This window comes from Physcomitrium patens, chromosome 6 (genome assembly GCF_059467195.1).
Source record: "Physcomitrium patens ecotype Gransden chromosome 6, ASM5946719v1, whole genome shotgun sequence".
Lineage (NCBI taxonomy): Eukaryota > Viridiplantae > Streptophyta > Bryopsida > Funariales > Funariaceae > Physcomitrium > Physcomitrium patens.
Window position 1 is genome coordinate 5019648 of NC_143415.1, and position 20867 is coordinate 5040514.

The following is a 20867-nucleotide window of genomic DNA, read 5'->3' on the forward strand; positions in this document are numbered from 1 at the left end:
AAGTTATTTTTACTCAATAAGAATTTTAAAATGTATTTTATCAATTTGCATGTCTTCTACTTCCAAATATATGTATTGAAAAGATATTGGTGTTGCTATTAAATTGTAAAACTCTTAGAGCCCACTTGTGTAATTTTCATATCAAAATTCAATAGAACAACTATCATATTTCAAAGCAAAATCAATTGTTTGACTCAATGTTTGAAGATTAGATAAGTTTAGCATCAATTTCTTTACATCATATTATAATTCATAGAAAAATTTGCTGATCATTATTCCACTTAATATTAATTATAATTTTCTAAAATTATAAAGCATATTATGTTATGAATCAATTGCCTAGATGTAAAATAAAAATCTTATTGGTTGCAATATAAATTGCACTATGTTCTCTATACATGGATTAAATGAATGAAAACAATCAATTGGATTTCTTTTTTCAAAAAGATGATAAAAATAAAATAAAATAAATATGTGAATTTAAAAAATATATATTATTTCCGAAGATGAAGAAACTAGAGACTCTTGAAACTAGACTAAAAGCAAAAAATAAAATTGACAAGAGTGTAAAATGCCTCATTTATGCTTTTATATATAAATTCTAATTAAAATCTATATGGCATGTTCTACAAGACATCTAATATGTATCCTACTTGTAAAACACATAACTAATTTGTAAAGCAAGTTTGTTATATGTGTGCCACATAGCCAACTTATATTGTAAGTAATCAACTTGTTGGCCTAGTTTTTAACCTATCAATTACCTATAAATATATATGAAGTCAAATCCACATCTATAAATCTTTTAAGAAGCTATTCCTTAAGATAATATATAATTTCCTTGCTTTCACTTACTTCTACTTATTCTTATTATCTAAAAAATTAATAGAATAAAATATACATTTTTGATATCTAGTTGATACTTCAAATATTTTATTTCATCATTTCATATGGATGAGAAGAAGATGTGAACAAGAATTAAATTTTTATTATAATTTTTTGTAAAATTATATATATATATATATATATATATATATTATTAAAAAAATAAAAGCATAGAAAAATGACATAGCCAAGAAGAGAAAAAAAAACCAAAAAAAATATGAGTATCACAACTTGGACCAAAAATAGTCTCTATGTAACACAAAGGTGGTTTTATATTTTTGATAAAGACAAAATAAGTCTTTTTGTAAGACAAAATTATTTCATATTTCAATTAGACCAAAGTTTAGTATCTTTTTTATAAAATATATTACTGATTTTTTTGTACTCCTCTTATTTTCATCAAAGTTTCATAGCACTCGCCTTGACAATATACTTAGTCAATTTATTTTGTTCTTGTTGATCTCCCAATTTTCCTCCTTTGTGTTCATAGTTCTATTGTGGCTGCCATAATATGGTATCTAACATGTTGAAATTAGATACAAATAATGTGCACTCTATTCTTTGCCATATGCCATCCAACCAATAGTAGTCAATCTTCAACAAAGTGAAATCCAAATAATATTCAATTTTAAAATCTACTTGATTAAAAAAAAAAAAAAAAAATCTTAATTATTTTATTAAATCATTCTTTAATAGTAAGTTTAGCTACTTATAAAAAAATTTAATAATGAGTAGATATGAGTCATTCATAAAGATGATGATATTTATCTAAAATGATATTAGTTGAGTACTTTTTTCAACAAGACCAACTACCAAATCAAAGCTTTTAGCTTTATTAAATATATATTATAATTTATTTATTATTATTTAATATCATTATCTTACTTTTCTTTGAGATTTTAAAAAATAATATTAAATAAAAATAATTTTAGGCATTCTAAAATTTTATTAAGAATTATTAATTAATAGAAAAATAAGTACAACATAATAGTTCTAATTGAATAATAAAAAAATTAAAATTTTGATTTCTTTATACATACAAGAGAATGATTAATATATATTTATTTTAATTTATTATAATTAATTTAAACCAAAATATAACTAGTATATGTATAATGAAAATTATTATTATTATTATTATTATTATTATTATTATTACTTATAAAGGTTTATTTGCATAAAAAATCTATCTATCATAACCAAATTATAATATTAAAATTTAAATCAAATATGGCATATATGTACCTAAAACTTATACTTGCATTTTATCTAAGTTGCATAAAAAACCACAAGATTAGAATTTAATATTCAAAACTAATTAAAAATCAATTAAATAAAAAATATATCTAATAGGATACTATAAGAATTTTTCATCTATTTCCATTTATGCTCAACTTTTGGATAAATCTTATATCAATGTTTTTAGTCTTCAGATTGATATTGTGAATATATTATCATTTTTATTTTTAACTTCAATAGAATTAATAACTTTTCTTATTGCAATAAAAGAAATATTAATATTTTTTCTTATATATATTAATATAAAATATGTTTGTATATAAAACCTTGAATTTTAATATAAACAAAAGATTTTTATTTTTTTTTTATTTTTAATATTATATAGTATATATATTAAAACTTTTAGTAATTTTTATATTTTTTGTATATTTATATGTATGTATATATATAAATATAATTCTTTTTTTTATAGCAACAACATTATAAATCATTTAAAATAATTTTAACAAAAGAATATGAATGTACATTGAGATAGATCAAGATTATTTATAGGTCAAAAGATTCATTTTTATTTGAAGAATTTTTTCCTCTGTAGAAATATAATATAAAATTTTGTAAATTTTATAAATAGTTATAAGTCATATTCCTTCGATTTTATATTTTACTATATATATATATATATATATATATATATATATATACCTATGTATACATATATATATATATATATATATATATATATATATATACCTATATATACATATATATTTTTAAAGTATAATATTTGAGTATATTATGTTCATCCTTAAAATAATTATAAGCAAAATTATGCTAAAAATTACTAAATTTTGTTGTAAAATAAGTTATAAATCCATTATGCTAAAATGATAAAATAATAATAATTTGTAGCATGATTTATATGAAATTAGGTATAAAGATCCTAATTCTTATTTAATTGCTCATAATTTCTTCAATTCATAATAACTTTAGCACATTATATTAAATTACCATGAAGTTGGAATAACTTCAATAATTATAATTAAATAAATCTCATAACATATATTCAATGAAGACTCTAATATTCTCTTCAAAAACTTCAAGTTATAAAACTATGATCACATATTTTTCAAAATCTCATAGTAAGGGGATTTAGAATTAAGAATTTTAGATGATATTTCACCCATGATGATATCTCAAAGTATCATGTATTATTTTGAAACATCACTTGATACTTCAAAATTATCCACCTCAGAAGGTGGGTGATTTTGAAATCAAAATATCACAAGAGGGATGTGTGAACTATTACAAACCATGTGGCTTGTATCAACATTCTGCACTTTTAAAAACTTTAAATTTTAAATTTTTTTCATTTTATACTACATCACAACCTTTCTCTTTCTTTGCACTCCAAAAAAAAAAAAAATCTAAAACTTTTGGACTACATATTACCATGCAACTTCATGATGCCTTGGCTCTCTAAAAAACAATAGACCCTTTGCAACTTAGAAATGTTGTTTACTTTCTTAATTGATGAAGAATTCAATGAAATGTTTAAAACATAATTTAAAGAGGTTGAAAAACATGTTTGAATACTACTTCTTCAAGTTTGATGATGCAAAAGAACTTGTAGTAGTTTATAATGCAATCAATAGCAATCAATACATATTCTCTTGAAATATTGTATCCAAATTGACTAATTGAATTATGAACTATTTTATGTCTAAGCTTGATGTTTAGTTTTGACAAACTACAAGAACATTAAGGTAGGGCTTTTTGATGGTGCTTTTAGCTATCAAAGACTATCCCATTTTCAAGAACAAGAGCCATTACCCACAAAGTGAAATTGCTTAATAATTTGCAATAGCATGGGAGCACCTTTAATCATATGGGAATGAAATTAAGGTTGATAGATTAAGAAGGACTTAGAATATTAGCAATGGCAAAGTGTGTACATTTACAAATCAAGTAATTTAAGAAATTCTTTTATTCAAATAATAATATCTCTAATGTCCAAATATTATTCAAAGATCTAAGATTAGTTAATTATTTAGTCTTTTAGGATTTGACAATTATATTGGACTTATTAATAGGATAAAAAAATTTCCAAGTAGATACTTGAAGAATGATAAAAATGCATTATTTGATAGAAAGAAGAAATATTCTATAATACCTAGATTGTATGTGACCTTAATCGCTATATAATTGGGCTAATTACAACCTAGCCTAGATCATGTAGAAATACAATTGTATTAAAAAAGATGGAGATATTCATAAATCTAAAAAAATGCTTTGATGTTGGGCAATACTTGTTGGCAAACTAGGTGTATAATATGAGTCAAATGATAATTCTTGGCTATAAGTATAAAGCCACCAAAAAATTGATAAATTAGAGATTTAATTAATGTTTAACAGAAGCTCAAATTGTAAATAAATATTGCACTAGAATTCTAAAAGACAAGTGGCTTTTATTCAAAAAAAATTGTATCTAATTCATTTGTAAAATAAATATGAAGTTTATTGTTGATTAGATGTTTGCATGTTCAATTTTGCATAATATACTAGCAAATTTGGCCAATGATGGAAATTGAATTCATAAAGATTAGCTAAAAGCCATCAAAGAATTCTAGTATTGCATTGGAAGCAACAATTCTTTTTAGAAGAAAAGTTTGGAATAGAGCAATAGCAAACAATTAAGTATTGGATGTTTTATCAATGTATGATTTAAACTAATTTATTATAAGACACTTTAAGATTTACAATCTCTTGTCATAAAGATTTTGAATAAATTTGTATATTGCACAAATAATTTTTTTTAAAAAAGAAAAAAGAAAAAAGAAAAAAAATCACTAATTACTAATAAATTACACAAATAACATAAAATCACTAATTATCAAAACTATGGGATATACTGTAGTAGGGTTTAAGATTAATGAGATATTTAGAAAATTATATCAACAACCTCTTCTTTCTTTTATTCAACACCTCTTTGTATTAGTAATTATTATAGATTATGTCCAAATTTAATATTAATTAGCAAACAAAGAGATTATAGAATACCTTTGAGGAATTATAAAAGAGCTATAAGTGGTGAAAACTTACTTTGTCTTTTACTTTTGTAATTTAGTTATGATGGTATTTAAGAAATTGATGAGTATCTTTTGATACAAGTGGAGTTGATTCTTCTCATTTGTAGTATCTAATAATTTTAGCTTTTCAAAATTTTATCTAAGACAAAGTTATTTTTGGAATCAAGTGAAATAATTCAATTCTAGCTATTAGAGTATATATATATATATATATATATATATATATTTTAATTTTAAATTATATGCAAAAAAAGACTCTAAATATATTTAGTTTTATAAGACTAGCTATTTAGTAAAAATATTATTGTAAATAAAACTTGATACTTTTAAACAACTAAAAATTTAGTATAAAATGGAATATATTATCCCAATGTATATAACAAAACTTGTTAAGTTTTATTGACTTGTGTAATAGCTCATAGAAAAAATTTATTTGAAGCCACTCCAATACTTCACATTTAAAGCTATCTTTAAACCTTACACTCAAGGCTATTCTAAAACCTTAAATCCAAGGCCATCCTAAAAAAAATATCCAAATATCAAAACAAAGACTATCTTAAAAACTTGCATCCATTTCTCTCTTGTTCTTATTCATTTTACCAACATTTTTTACTTTTCTCCATGTTAATCTTGCACACTAAAATTTGGATTCATGCATCATATTTTAGGATTGATAATGGTATAATCTTATAATACATATCATAAAATTCAAAACATAAATTAATGAATATAATTATACATTTGTAAATCAATATTTTATTCACATATTTTCTTTATAAGAGCTATGATTTATTTAATTTTCTACATATTTTTATCTTTAAATTAACTAGAATTACACAAGATCAAAGAGCTTGTCTTTTTTCTTGCGTTTTCACATCACTTTCATTTTTTCTTGCTCTAGAACAAATTTTTCTTGTTCAAGCACCATCTTATTTCTCTCTACCTTGTCTTCTATTTTGAATTCTTTTTGTAACCTGATCTCAGCTCTTTGACTTTCATATTTAAGTAGAGTCAAGTACTCTATCATTACAACGATTATTCCTCATGATGACTCTATAAATATATAGGCCATCATGTGCCATCTCTTTGAAGATTTCTCTTTAGACTTTAAAACTTACAATACGTCACTTTTCTTTTTGAAGGTGATGGTGGTGATATTGCCAAGCAATGCATGTTGTACTGAAGGCAATGCTAGTGAAATTGATAGTGATAGGAAAGAAATAGAAAAGAACAAAAAATTGTACTCTTTCTTGCATACTACTTCTTGTTCATTGAATTTGTCTTCCATTAAACTCTTCCAAGTATCTTTAAAAAATGATTCTTCAGACAATAAATTCAAACTAGGCAATTCATTTGATAAATTGGTCATCAATATTATTGTAGAGTCTCTTGATTACATTGTATTTGTTATTGTAGTGGAGTCCTTCTTGCAAAGTAGGGTCATATTTGCCATTGCATCATACAAAGCATGCATCTTGCCAAAGAATAGACAACTATCTTCTAGCTTTGTAGCCATTGTATGTATACCTCGCTTTTAATCTTTGTCATTGATGTTGGTCCCTATATCCATTGATTAGTTATATGCAACTACAAATGTAGCTTTGAAAGTACATAATCAACCTAATATATTTGTTGTAGAAAGGTTAAACTTATCCTTTAAAGTTTTATTCACCTAAATAGCTAGTTGCATAGAAGCTCTATTCTTGGTCATTTTCTTCTTGTATACCTTTGTTATGCTAGAGTTGTACAATTTTTTAAAATTTGATGAGTCTTCCGACCAATTGACAATTGTGATTAATTTATTTATACCAAAATGACCTCTTTTGCCACTATTTGTAAGGTTTGAGACCTTCTTTGAATGCATAATGAATAGTTCAAAAGAATGAAAAGATTTTTCTTGAATGTTAAGTTGCAATATTAAGTCAACTTGATAACACTTCATACATCACCAAAATATCAAGTCATACTTTAGAAACTTGAAAAAGATATTTAAGTTTGAACAATGATATTTGGAGAAGTGATATTTTGAATGATCTGTGACATTTGGATTTCCAAAAACCAAAAACACATGATATTTGGTTGCCTAAAAACATTAAGTCTAAATCTTCTTATTGATAGGCAACTACAAGAATCTACTACTTCCAAACCACTACAATCAAAAATTCACATTTTAATTAATTTTTTGTTAACAAATCTACATGGTGTTTGGTAATGTTACCACACTTGTTGCTATTGCCACGAAAATTCTTCACTCACTTTACATATATGTTTAATTTTAATTTTTTAATTTTGGTAATATTTTCAATGTTATTTTGTAACATCTATCAAAAGACTTATATTCAGTAATAATATTGACAAAGAGTATAAGTGACATGTGGTGAATGGCAAGTTGTGGTGATAATAACACAACCCTACACCTATATATATATATATATATATTTATATCTCAAAAACCTCTTATTCACTAATTTAGTTAGCCTTTAGCAGCTGGAGCCAATCATGTTTGAATTTGTGTTGGATAAGTATTGATCACAGAGGTTTTAGAGTAACCATGGGAAAGTAAACCAACAACAACCCATTTCTGATGAGCTTCTAGATTAAAGAAAGGAGGAAAAACAGCAAACAAAATAAAATAAATAAATGACATTGACTCGGATTGAAATTAATCAGCGTTAGAAAACTCCATCAAGAATTGTAATCTCATGCAAGTCAGTCAGCCTTTGGATTCAGTGCATGTGAAGGAACTGGTGTCAGTAATAAACGACGACAGCAGCCAACAAGCTTACTGTGATGGTGGATGAATGACAATTACTGACATTTTCACCTCATTGGTACAAAATTTATTTATTAAAAAATATTAAAATAATAAAAGTTTTAAACCCCTTATCGACATTGCCTACCCACGTTTATTCAGGTGGGATTTTTTTAATTTTTTTTGTATTTTTTTCACAAAAATTATGAATTACTTACGGTAATTAATTGTAATCTATTCATCAGTGTAGAAGTTCTTAGTTCATCAATTGACAGTTAGTAATCTCCAAAAATATTTAAGGATAATTTTTTGGAGCTTGAAACTCTGACTTAACTTGTATAATGTGGTTGTATTAGTATTTTGTGGATCTATTCTGATGTATTTTAAATTTTGATCCCTTTGCAATAAAACATCTTCAATGTATAATTAGATTGTACCTTTGATTTAAAAAAATAAATAAAATAAAAACTCTGCAACCATTGATTTGTTGTTTTCAATGTGTTTTAATAGTACAACTGAAAGTTTAGCTAAGTACCTCAAAAATTTCCAAATCTGTGCAACAAAACATTCCCTTCGTTGTAGGTTAACATTGTTACAGTCAATAAAAAAAGTTAAACAAGTTTGGCCTATTAAAAAGGTATTAGTCTAATTTTTCTGATGTTAATAATATGATTAGGTAGCACAACCATTAATAGCTTACTTAAAGGAGTGTTGACTAGCCATAATGAAGATGTAAGAATATGTTGTGCTAATAAATGCTCTGTGGACATGCATTGGTAAATGGGTAGATACAAAATTCTCTGAGAAAATCAGTTACTGGTCCTTTTCATTGATATTGATATTAAGGTGGAATGCGTAACAAATAATGGCTTAATAAATATAAAAGAATGTTGTATCTACTTTGTGTAGGTATGTCAGGAATAGGTTGAATCAGATATGGAAGTTCAAAATGAATTCTAATTCTTCATTTATTGAAACAAGCAGTACAAAAAATATAGGTGGTAACGTGAAGACTGGTTTTTTGAAGGCTGATCAACTTATTTGTTGAAATTCATAGTATTGTTAAATCCATCACATGCAACCTTTGTTGCATCACTAGTTTCAAGTAAGTTGATTAATGTTTCTTTTAATTATTTCTTTGGTGAATGTGTACATGGTTGTAATACACAACTACAGATAGATAGATAGATAGCTATATTTACACATGCACACATTTACAACATTTTACCAAATAAAATTGTGAAAAAAAACCTACTTGGTTACAACATAACGACCCCATAAGTTAGAATTCTTTATACTATGTTTGATACTATTATTTACATATGTATATGTATATGCATATACTCTAGTGGAAACTTGTATTGTTGGGTACACAAATGCTGAAAAATGATCTAATGTACAAATAGAAGATTGGAAGTCTTTTTGCAAATCATGTAGGGTTGTTTGTTGGTAAAAAATTTTATTAATTTTGGCCAATGAGAGGGCTTTTCTGTCTTTTTTTTTTTATACCTAAGCTTTATTGTTATTCCATTCGTAAACATCATCGAGAGGGGTAAAAGATGAGGGATAAATAGTGTGGAATATATCCTGAAACTGTTCTCGGCCAAGACTCCTTTCAGGCTTTTCCAGAGTAGGGTGGGTGTTGAAAGTTACGGTCGGTCTCATCAGTCTGACGATTTTACGTGGAACAGGCGAGGGTTGGGGAACGGGGAACGTGAGGTGGGGGAGAAGGGGAACTTACGAAAGGCGCCGGGGGGATCACCAGTAGAAGCACACGGCAGAGGGGCCCGGGATTCTGGATAGCGCGGGCTCCGATCCCCGTCGTCGTCGACGACGTGCATGTACTACAGTGGACCTCGTTCCGGGATTTGTGTGTCGATGTTTGCGCAGGCAGGGGTCGGGGGGGGGGGATCCACATTCTGGTCGCGTCAGAGTAGCGCTCTGTGTTGGATTCGCTACTTTTTCTCCTTCTCGATTGTCGTAACTTATTTTGTTTCTGTTTTTAAAGGTCGGAGAGAGAGAGATTGTGGTGTTGGACTACAGGGGACGATGCTGGAGACTAGAGACCGAGACCGAGACCGAAAGCGAGAGAGAAGGCTGTGGATGTGCGATGGTGAGTGACATATGCATGGGAGGGCGGTGAGGTCAGCGAAGACGAGGTTGTGATGTCGTGGAGCCAGTTGCCGAGGTGAGGGAGGGAGGGCTGAATTTGTTTGTTCAGTTTGGGAAGGGTTTTGTTTCTTGAGGTGGTTGATGAGCGATTGCGAGGGATGGGGATTGTTGCGCATTGCGAGTGGTGTTAAGCTACGAGGTAGTTGAGATGTGGGCGTTTGGTTTGGCTTAGTTAGTATTTGTCAGTGATCGATGGGTGAGGCGAATTGAGTAGCCGTGTATGCAATTCCAGGCGTTTGTTTGCGTTTGGGTGGCATGTTTAAGGGGAGGTGTAGGAGGTGCTGTGTGAGGGAGTAGGGGTTTCGAGTTTGTGTGGGAGTGTGACTTTCGATATAGGAGATTAGGGAGTTACAGGGGTTTTTGGTGTTGCGGTAGGAAGGTCAGGGCAAAGGTATAGGGGATGATCGTCTGCGCGAGGGGTTTCGGGGCGTTGCGCTTGAATTTTGATAGTGTGTTGAAAGGGATGTGATGCTTTAGAGCGTGGCAATTGCAGGGCGTTCCGAGGTACAGGAGCCGTACGTGCTAACGTTAACGGTTCCACAAGGACGGTTGTACGTGCTAGTTAGGCTCGTTGCAGCAGGACCAGCCCATGAGCATGCCCTGTTAGGGTTCGTATTCGCCAATCGCTCGGTGGTTCTTTTGATTCACGCATCAGGATTCTGGAGGAAGAGACAGTCGCTTTTGCACTTCGCGATTAAAGTTGTTAATGCCAGAGGCCCAGTACGTGAATCTTGGCAGTCTTCTCAAGGTCGATCTGACATCTGCATGAAGTCGGACCAGGTCGTGAATCATATGTACTGTATAGTTACAACGCATTTAAGCATCCTAAAGGTGGAAGCTATTATCTCTGCAGAAACAAGCAATTTGTGGTGGTAGAGAATGCAGGGTTTTGGCATTGCGCATCTTCTCTGAAAGATGAGCTTTGAGGAACACATGCAGCAATAGAGCGAAGTATAAGAGCTTTTGTTCACGGGGTAGCCAATCTCAACTCCTCTTTCGTTCGATGTTGCCATTCACCAATTTCGTCTTAGAGACTCAGCCCATATGACATGAAAATCCTGTGGGTACAGTTTTTGACTGAAGCGGGACACCACAGGATCCGAATTGGTGACATTGGGTTTAGCCATAAGCAACACTACATTGCAGCCGATGAAGTCATCTTTGGGCTCCGCTCCCTTTTGGCAAATACGAAGCACACTCTGTTCTGCAGAAAACACAACAATTGCAAACTGTCGCTGAGCAGGCGAGTGCGTCCCATACAAATATTTCATTTTAAGTAGTATAACAGCTTGCTATACCCTCACTCTCAGAAAAAAGAAAAAGGAAAGTGGGGTGGCTACGGAGTTTAATCAGATGCTACATACGAGTGCACGATGCATATGTTTAACATCCTGGTTAATTAGTCATATGTTCTAGATGTTGAAGGGTATCACCCTCAACAATTGGAAGACTCGGTGCTGATAACGTCAAAGGTGAAGCACCAGCATAACGTAGGCAGAAACTTCTCGGCGTGTAGTTCTTGACTGGGAATCAATCTGAATATCTTTACTCTTTCACATGTCTTTGTTTCTGATGGTTATAAGTCTCGATTTCTAGTTTACTTCACGCTGAAATTGACATGCCTTCTTAATTTTCCAGGTAGATGTGGCAGTTGGACAACTGCCAGCTTGAAGTAGATGCCATCATCTTCCCGCTCTTCAAATCTTTGATTTTCTCTTTTGCCACTATTTAAGTTTTAGGTGTCGTTCCCGCTGGCCCTCTGCTGTCGCAAGGAGAAATCGCTCTATTATAATTGCGTACTCCTGAAAATCTTACAGGAAATATGCTGGGTGCGTGGCTGATTGTTTGTAATTTACAATAGTTGATTTGAATCTTCATTCGGTTCGCATAGTTCAGCATCCGTTCCGAAGTCAAAATTTATCCTGTTGTACTAGCACCTTTCTTTCCCTATATTATATAGTGATTCCTTGCTCATCGTCTCTTTTGCTCATAATCTTGAGTGTTTCCGATTGCGAGCATTGTTTAGCTCACATTTTTGTGTCTCCAGCCTGTGTAGCTTGGTCATCTGGGAAATTGGTTTCTTATTACCTCATGCAGCCAATTGGGCCTTCAAATCGGTGAATGGCAGCCCATGATTCCTCTGTGGGCCGAGCTTGGGTTTTATCCCCTCCGGATGAAAGTGTTATGAGTGGAGGTGAAATCGATGGTCTCGGCAGCAGCGGGTTAACGATGGGGTTGTCTCCCTTTGTTAGGCAATCTTCGAGCTTTGGAGGTGAATCTCTTCATAATGACACTCAAATTGCGACCGTATGCTTGCCTAGCGGGGATAAACTCAAGGGCGTAGTGCAATCTGACACAGAGGATGGCAACGTACATAGGGTCATGCCTGAATCGACTAAGGTTAGCTGTGATCCTTTTTCTATGTCGTTACCGCTACGGTCTCCATCTACATGGGGTTCGACAGCAAGTGGCTCTTCGTCTTGTGGCGAATCATCAATGATGAACGAATCTGAGGGTTGCGATAGACTACTTCCCCTTGGGGAACCACTTGCTCTTCAGGGTACCGAAAAGGATGTGGGATTCGAAGTTTTAGCGGCTCATTTGAGCGTGAGCAGGTTGAAGGAGAAATTGGATGATGCTGGGGAAATATCTGCGGTTCAGGGTAGTACTACTCGATTTCGGGACTTGTTGCGAAGAGGCTCGGGGTCTCTTCCTCCATCATCTTCAAACAGCATGGAAGGGTTACCTTTGCAAGGTGCTAGTGTAGGTTTGGATGCAAATCTTCTCCACGCAGAGACGCAGGGAATGTTGCAGGCTATTCGAGATGTGGACATGAGGATGGGGGCTGAGTTATCAGGAGGTCACGGCCCGTTCGATGATTTGCAGCAGCGACCAGTTTCTGTGCATTCTAGAACAGATTTAATCCGCCTGCGGTTTCCGGAGAAGACTCCTGACAAGCTGCATCGCAAGCGTGCTAAAATTCATCCTCCCAGCTACACTCTGTGAGTTTCATCTTCAATCTCAAATGTGGCAGGGAACTTTGATTCTAATTAAAATATCTAGTAGTGGTGTAATGCATATGGAAGCGCACCTGCTTTACTTCTAAACCTCATGCTACATTTGGCTCTCTTTAGTAGTTACGAGCTTAGAGTTGGAAGATCTCAAGTCAACCAATTATAATCAGTAATATGTATTTCCATTATTTCATCAAGCAGACGGCAGCAAAGAAATATGCTGGCTTCAGGATCACAAGGGGAGAATTCTACGACAGCGTCATCAGGAGCTTCTGCAGGGATGTGCACTCAAGGGTTTCCACCTTCGACATTACCTGCAGATGCGTCTTCAAGTCAGGTTGTCGGACATCTCATCAACCCTGATCTTGTTGGAGATGATGGAGATGATGGAAGCCGCAGACTCTATGTGATGAGTGTGGAGGATGGTGAAGCTCGCATGGACCTTACGGATGATCTTCTGCACAAAGTGAGTGGTTACCATCTATGCCACAGCGTTCTCTTCGTGACAGTGACAGTTTAAAACGTCTTCAAATGTAGACACTGCTACCAACATCCTGCTCGGAAATAGCTATTGAAATCATTCTGGGATGTATCCAGAGCGTGCATTAATTAGTCAAGCGGTTAGTGTGACGTCATAGACATAGATTGTATTTCACACGGATTATGCATTATGATTCTTAGCTGTTGTGCACCAGAATCTCCAAATTCGTTGAACTGTTTTTGGCGTGACGTTCCCTCAATTGTTGTTGGATCAATTGCTGTGCTCATTGAGTCAGTAGCGAAATAGTTTGGAAAGGGCTGCAGTCTGAACGCAGTATAATTTATTAATTTATGCAGGTCTTTTCATTTCTGAGAGATGTTGACTTATGCCAAGCTGGTAAAGTGTGTCGACAATGGCGGGTTGCAAGTACGCATGAAGATTTTTGGAAGTCATTGAACTTTGAAAGTCGTCAAGTTACTCATCAACAAGGTATAGTTTGTTTCAGTCATTAGGAGACGCTGATATTATTGTATGTAAATTTTATTTCCACACAGCTCTGATAAATTATGTTGTTTATAGGGTTATCAATTTGTGAATATGATGATTATACTTCATCTTGTATTTAGCAACCTTCCATCATGATCTGGATGGGACTCACCAGCAGGGGCACATGTTTTGGATTGATGCAGTGACGGTGTTGTGTGCAAGATATCCTAAAGCAACAGAATTGAATCTGAAAGGGTGTCCTTGCGTCGATGAGGTTCTTGTACATCAAGCAATGGTCTCGCTTCGGTTAGTGGGTTTTTCTATGTATTTTATATTGGCCCTATATCAGCTGATCTTCTCAAGAACGGCAATATCTTTGTTCTTTTGCTCGATGAAGCATTTTGAGACAATTGAATGGCTGACCTGAAAACTTGCTGAGCTTCTCCTATGAAGAGATGTTACAATGCGAATTGACATGATGTTTCTTGCATTGCAGTAACTTGAAGGTTTTGACCTTGGGACGAGGATTTTTGAGTGATGGATTCTTCTATTTGCTTTCTGGGTCTGAGTCTTTGCAAAGTTTGAGCATTACTGATGCGACTTTAGGAAGTGGTGGTGCCCAAGAGATACAACTTAAGCATGAATCACTGCGCTACCTTCAGGTTGTGAAGTGCCGGGTGCTGCGCATAGCCATAAGGTTCACATTCTTTCTCCATTTGGATCTGACATTGCCTGATCTGTTGTCTGTTTTGCATTTAGGCGCTGTTATGAATTTCAGTGATGGATGTTTTGAAATAGGATGCGTAATCTTATGCTGTATAGTAACGAAAAAACCTGTGAGTTTCCAGGTGTCCATTATTGGAGACGTTATCTTTGAAACAGACAGGGACGGCGTCTGCAATGCTTCATTGCCCTCGCTTGCTTAAACTCGATGTATCATCATGTCATAAACTATCTGATGCTGGCGTGCGTGCCGCCGCTACAGCCTGCGCGCTTCTTACATCTTTGGACATTTCCAACTGTGCCTATGTCAGTGATGAAACTTTGAGAGAATTATCTCTAGCTTGCTCTCATCTCCGCAGATTGGATGCCTCCTACTGTCCGAACATATCACTTGAGGTTAATCAGCTCGAGCTTTTTGCTGATCTCGATTTCGTGAGCTGTGTGTACATGAAGGTCCTCATTAAAGTTTACTTTTCATTGACATCATGACGTTTTCGGATCTCGTCTTGGTCGATCTAAAGTAGGGATCAAGTTCTTCTAGCAGTGTGGTTTACAAGGGTTGACGAACATATTCGTTGAGCGTTTATGAATTTTCTGTGGCAGGGTGTTCGGATGCCTATGCTCACAGATTTGAAGTTGGTGAATTGCGAGGGTATCAACTCGTCATCCATGGCTGCCCTTTCTTATTGTGTGATGCTCGAGGTACTTTCACGTGGATTTCTTATAAAAACATTATTTATTTAGTAATAACGTGTACTGTGGATAACATAAGTTCAACCCTATCGTCTTTTTATGCTCTATTCAACAAAATTAAAAAAAAAAAAAAAAAAAAATCCCTGTTCTGTACATGAAAATTAGCTTGTAGAGTAGCAGTATATTTTATAAATAGATAGACGTTAATGATTTGAAGATGCTTCTTGTAGAGCATGTACCGTGAAGCGCGTTATGACTTCCTGCTTAATGACTATTGTAGTTATTTATTTATTTATTTATTTATTATCAGTGCATGACATAAATTTTTAGATCTCACTGAACAGGGTGTTCTGTTTATTTTCCAGGTGCTTGCCATGGACTATTGTTGGCTATTAACTTCAGTCACATTGGATTTGCCACGACTTCGAAGTATAAGCATTGGACACAATCGCAAGTACTAAGCCGACACCAACCCTACTTTGCCTTTTCACTATTTCCTTCACATGTTAAATTTATATAATTTTCTACTTTCTGTGTGATTCCAATCATGAACTTTAAAAGTGTGTAGTTTACCCTATAAATGTAGTATCCGGTATTTCAAGCGGCAATTTATTTTACTTGCTTGTCGTCATAGTTAATTTTAGCAACAGACATGCACAGCCGAAGTAAATATCAGTTGTTTCGTCTGCGGGTTGTGGTCTGGAGGACTTCCTACTTATCTGTTCTTGGTTCAGATTTGCCCAGTTGGTTTATGGTATGGACATTGTGCAGATTTGGGGAGCTTACGTTGCGCAGCCCTGCTCTCACGTCGTTGAACCTCAGCCATTGTCCTGCTCTTAGTCGAATTGATATTGCATCAAGCAGTTTCGAGGTATACTGCCATTCTGCAATAACATACTCTGCACTCTAGTTTAGTTTAGTTCAGTGTACTGTTGGTGCAAACCCTAATAGTTGGACTGGTCTGGATACACTTGTATTCAATCAAAAATCAACGACAAACAACTTATAAAGATAAAGCAAAATGGTACTTTCGTCTATCAGTGTTAGTTTAACCTTACTACTGTTAGCCAACTAATCACATTCCTGGCACAAGTGCTACTCTTTTCTCAAATTTTCCATATTCCTCTTCTTGCTTCAGAAATTGTGTTTAAAAAACCAGATGGGCCTCTCAAGCATGGCTTTACAATGTCCTTGGCTTCGTGAGGTGGACCTCACTGAGTGCGAGTCTTTGAACGATTCAGTATGTGATGTCTTCAGCGACGGAGGCGGGTGTCCAAAGCTCAACTCGCTCACTTTGGATTATTGTGATGTATGATTTCCTTATTGCTTAAGCTCCATCATGTTTAACATAATTGCCAACTTTCTGGCATAATGTTGAAGAACCTTTTCATGAAGTAGAAGATTAGAGATTCAAGTTCAAGTTCGAGTTTAGATACTCACAAAATGATAGTGAAGCAAGTAGGGATTAAGAATATAAAATTGCAAGAATATAAAAATTGCAAGAATATAAAAATTGCAATTAATTTAGCTTCCTTCATTGTTTGTTCTTGCATTCATCCTCTTGTCTATGATGATCTTCTGTTTTGTATTCTATCTATTCAAATCAGCCAGGTGTAACTGAAGTGATACGTTATTTGTGTATCTTGCTTATTATAGGTGCGCTTATGAATATTGATTTTGTTGTTGGAAGCCACAGGATTACTGCTAATATCAAGGTTTTGCAGGGGCTTGTGAAAGTGAAGCTGACAGCATCATCCTTGCGCGCACTCTCGCTTGTGGGTTGCCGGAATATGATCTCCCTTGAGCTGTCTTGCCCTGTACTGCAGAGCCTTCTTTTGGATGGTTGTAACCGCCTTGTTGCTGCTTCTTTCTCTCCTGTACGTGTCTCCTTAAGCTATCTGTTGGCATGCAAATTATTATCAATCAATATGAAAAACATTTCTCACCAGGAGTAAGCAGTGTAGAAGATCTGCAGGAATATTCATGTCGGTGATGATCTTCAAAAGAAAGTTGCCGCATGAAGTAATGTGCTAATTTGCTGTTCTTCATGGTTATTTTTTGGTTGACATTCCCCAATTTTATTAAAGCGAGGGGAGTCCACCACCCTTTTAGTTCCAAAATATATATTGAAAAGTTACAACTGGCACATGTATCACTTTTGCTGGATATGTTTTGTCGCAGGTGGGATTGATGGCTCTGAACCTGGGAATATGTCCACATTTGGCGACGCTTGAAATAGAAGCATCTCAAATGACCACACTTGATTTGCGTGGATGTGGTGCTCTTTCCCAAGCCTTCATCCGATGCCCTCATCTTTCGTCATTGGATGCCTCTTACTGCAGGCAAGTTTATGTATCCGTTTATCCCTCATTTGTTAAGGTGACCGCTTTCAGTGGTAATATTATGTACTGTTCATCTTATTATTATTCTTTTTTGTTTTTGTTTTTGTTTTTGTTTTGTTTTTTTACTTCTGACAAGGCTTGTGGTATGTTCGGATGTGTGCAGTCACCTTGGAGATGATTGCCTGGCCGCAACAACAGCATCATGTCCTGCTATTCAAGTTCTAGTGTTGGCTGCATGCCCAGCAGTTGGGCCGGTTGGGTTACTTGCTCTGAAGAAACTTCCTCGTCTCACAATGCTAGATCTTTCATACACGTTCCTCACGGACTTGTCGCCTATCTTTGAGGCCTGTCCTCACTTGAAGGTATGTTGTAATCGCTTAGTGCTTTAGTGTGGCGAATATTATAAGCTTGCAGCTAGTAATTATGCTTAAGTCGAGTATGAATCGTCAACAGAATAAAGGTATGCATCATTTTGTGAAAGTGGTTTTGACATACGTTCTGATGTAAATGGTAGGTGTTGCGATTGTCTGCTTGCAAGTATCTTCAAGAGACAGCGCTCAATGCCTTACATGGAGGCAAGGTTTTATCCGAATTGCAAGAATTGGATATGTCTTATGGAAGTTTGGGCCGTGGTGCTATTGAGGGAGTCTTATCCTTGTGTCCTCATCTTACACAACTAAGTTTGAATGGTTGTTTCCATGTGACGGACCATTTGTGGAGCCGGCTTTCCACCCCTCCTCTCCCGCTTGAATCTATGACCTCGGAAGATACCAGGATGGAGGACGCCTGCTCCTCTGATGGCGTGGTAGATCAGAGTGGTCGAATGGATCATAAACTTCATCAGGATAATGTTCTTGAAACGCTGCGAGAGGTTACGCCTCACAAAAAGGAGATGATGGAGGGATGTGGTCAAGTTGAAACTGCTCAAGGCCATCAAGCAGGAGCTTGCTATGTGGCTGCCAACACTCTCTCTGACTCGAGATTAAAAGGGCCTTCTGAGGCACAAGGTGAACATGACACAGACGAGGATCAGTGGGTCTCTGAAAATGATGGCTCATATCCGCAGACTTTTGTGCCGATGACTGGACCAGCTCGGTTACTCCAGACCTTAAATTGCGTTGGATGCCCCAATATTCAAACTGTAGTCATACAACGAGATGCCGCATGTCATCATCTCACTACATTGAACCTGTCACTCTCGGGTAACATACGAGAGGTTCGCCTTGGCTGCAGCAATCTGACCACTCTTAATTTGAGGTCAGTGTTGTCCATGAACTTTTAGTGGTGCATTAATGATTCTTCGTCTTGTTCATCATCTCCACGGCCTCTGTCTCTCGCGCTGATCCTACCTCCCTTCCCTTCCGGATTTATTAAATTGTAATCTGTAAGTTCTTTTATGTTCTTTTGGAGTTACATTATGGTTCCTAGCCCAGTGCATCAGTTTATGCACTGGACAGTGGTGGGCGATTGGAATTGGTCTTTTCTTAAATTTGATTATTGGGATTTGTCTTCCTTGGACACCTTGTTGATGTTTTTTCCATTTGTAATGTTATCAGCCAATGTTCAGCACTTGTTGTACTTGAGCTCAACTGTCCGCGGCTTATCACGCTTTGTCTCCAGGTATACATATTTTCATGTTTTGTCACCATTTCTATTCGTTTTAGTATTTTTGTCTCTTCGGTTATTAGCTTATTTATTTTTCTTCCAGATTCATATTATTTACAATGCTTTCTTGTGGGGCAAAACAGGCAAGTAGTTAGCAACATTTATTGTAAATGTTTTAAGACATTGTAAGTATTATTTGTAGAGATTAACATGATTTGATTAGAATCTATGGTTGAATTTTGGGTGAATACAACTCCCTCTAATATGCAGTTCTTCCCTTTTTTGCAGTACTGCGGAATTGCAGCAGAGATGCTTGAGCATGCCCTTCGTGGTTGCAGTTTACTGGAGACTCTCGATGTTCGGAATTGTCCAAAGGTACTTTTGCGACAAGTCACCTCTGTTACCGCATCGATCTTTTGTACTTATTTGTATGTTCCGACTCTGTTGGAATTTTAGTCCCAAGCACAGCTGAATTACCTGAACCAATCCTTTAATCTCTGCAGGTCTCCACGAGCGTTCTAACTTGCATGAGGTCTATCTGCCCGGGGCTTAAGCGGCTGTACAGCACTTCATCTGCATGAGAGAGGCTTTGAGAAACCTCATGCAATATCAATGAGATTGCGTGTGTTTTAACCTAGCCAATCTGCAGCGTTTGAAAACTACATAAGGTATCTAGTAAATGTAAGTTGGGTATGCACTTTTTGTGTTCAATCTCGGCCCTTGAAAATTATTGAAATCCCGGAGGGAGACACCATTTGTAAGTGTATTTTGTGCCAATCCGGTCATGACAATGTGACCCCAGCTTCAATATTCAGTCGTCCCACTCCTTAGGTGTATTATTTTGAAAGAATAAATGATTAGTTGTAGGATTACTTAGGAAATTTTGATATAGTGGCCTTTTTTAACTTATTTGTATTAAATTACACAGGTGGTTTTTTAAGTTTTGAAGGGATTAACTCTTGAAGCTTAGAAACCAATCCCTTGTGAATTATGGTTTTCTTTTTCTTGCAAACAATGGCTCAAGTGAAATGAATGATCCATGGGAGAGGTGCAGGATCTTAGTGCATTAATTTGCATGTGAAATTTGTTTGTTGCTGCAATACATCATAATTAAGCATTTGCTATGATAAAAGCTTTGTTTTATTTTTTTGTTTATATTTCAAGGAAGTGCAAAGTAAGTCTTATTATAAGTTTCACATTTGTTGACACTTTAAAAGGAATGTTGTACCTTAGCAAGACAATTGATAATTATGTTATTCTTAGTATTATTGAAGATGAGAACTTTTATTGTTGAAATAACAGATGTTCAAACTGAAAAGTGAATCAACATAAATATTGTAACATATAGATGGGTTGGATGTGGTAAATTTAATGGAAACTAATCTTGTT

At 34.5% G+C, this 20867-nt stretch overlaps 2 protein-coding genes across 9 annotated transcripts; both read left to right on the forward strand.

The window, feature by feature from the left end:
- The first annotated feature begins 9836 nt into the window (after window positions 1-9836).
- On the forward strand, window positions 9837-11687 carry LOC141045510 (uncharacterized). Of its 3 annotated transcripts, none has more exons than XR_016503230.1 (3): window positions 9837-10075; window positions 10628-11108; window positions 11205-11404. XR_016503230.1 is itself a non-coding variant. In XM_090251025.1 (2 exons), exons 1-2 carry the CDS (start codon window positions 9841-9843, stop codon window positions 11008-11010), a joined length of 618 nt encoding a protein of 205 aa, XP_090107151.1. In that variant the 5' UTR covers window positions 9837-9840; the 3' UTR covers window positions 11011-11687. The 3 variants fall into 3 exon arrangements, 1 of the variants encoding a protein (XP_090107151.1); XR_016503231.1 differs by having other exon boundaries at window positions 11231-11404; XM_090251025.1 differs by having other exon boundaries at window positions 10628-11687.
- On the forward strand, window positions 10008-20493 carry LOC112283459 (F-box/LRR-repeat protein 15). Of its 6 annotated transcripts, none has more exons than XM_090251022.1 (18): window positions 10008-10150; window positions 12182-13136; window positions 13350-13614; window positions 13986-14118; window positions 14319-14421; window positions 14612-14812; window positions 14964-15234; window positions 15442-15540; window positions 15897-15985; window positions 16303-16402; window positions 16670-16840; window positions 17256-17408; window positions 17713-17873; window positions 18037-18235; window positions 18388-19130; window positions 19430-19493; window positions 19767-19853; window positions 19982-20493. In XM_090251022.1, exons 2-18 carry the CDS (start codon window positions 12256-12258, stop codon window positions 20057-20059), a joined length of 3798 nt encoding a protein of 1265 aa, XP_090107148.1. In that variant the 5' UTR covers window positions 10008-10150; window positions 12182-12255; the 3' UTR covers window positions 20060-20493. The 6 variants fall into 6 exon arrangements, with proteins under 6 accessions (XP_090107148.1, XP_090107146.1, XP_090107150.1 ...); XM_090251020.1 differs by lacking the exon at window positions 10008-10150 and adding an exon at window positions 11242-11381 and having other exon boundaries at window positions 11773-13136; XM_090251021.1 differs by lacking the exon at window positions 10008-10150 and adding an exon at window positions 11777-11963.
- Window positions 20494-20867: the final 374 nt, after the last annotated feature.

Coding starts and splice junctions, on each gene's coding strand:
- LOC141045510 (XM_090251025.1), top strand. CDS start 9,841: ATGTTTGCGCAGGCAGGGGTCGGGGGGGGGGGATCCACATTCTGGTCG. Junction 10,076..10,627: donor AAGGCTGTGGATGTGCGATG/GTGAGTGACATA, acceptor TGGCAATTGCAG/GGCGTTCCGAGGTACAGGAG.
- LOC112283459 (XM_090251018.1), top strand. CDS start 12,256: ATGGCAGCCCATGATTCCTCTGTGGGCCGAGCTTGGGTTTTATCCCCT. Junction 14,813..14,963: donor GTGCTGCGCATAGCCATAAG/GTTCACATTCTT, acceptor GTGAGTTTCCAG/GTGTCCATTATTGGAGACGT. Junction 16,841..17,255: donor TCACTTTGGATTATTGTGAT/GTATGATTTCCT, acceptor AAGGTTTTGCAG/GGGCTTGTGAAAGTGAAGCT.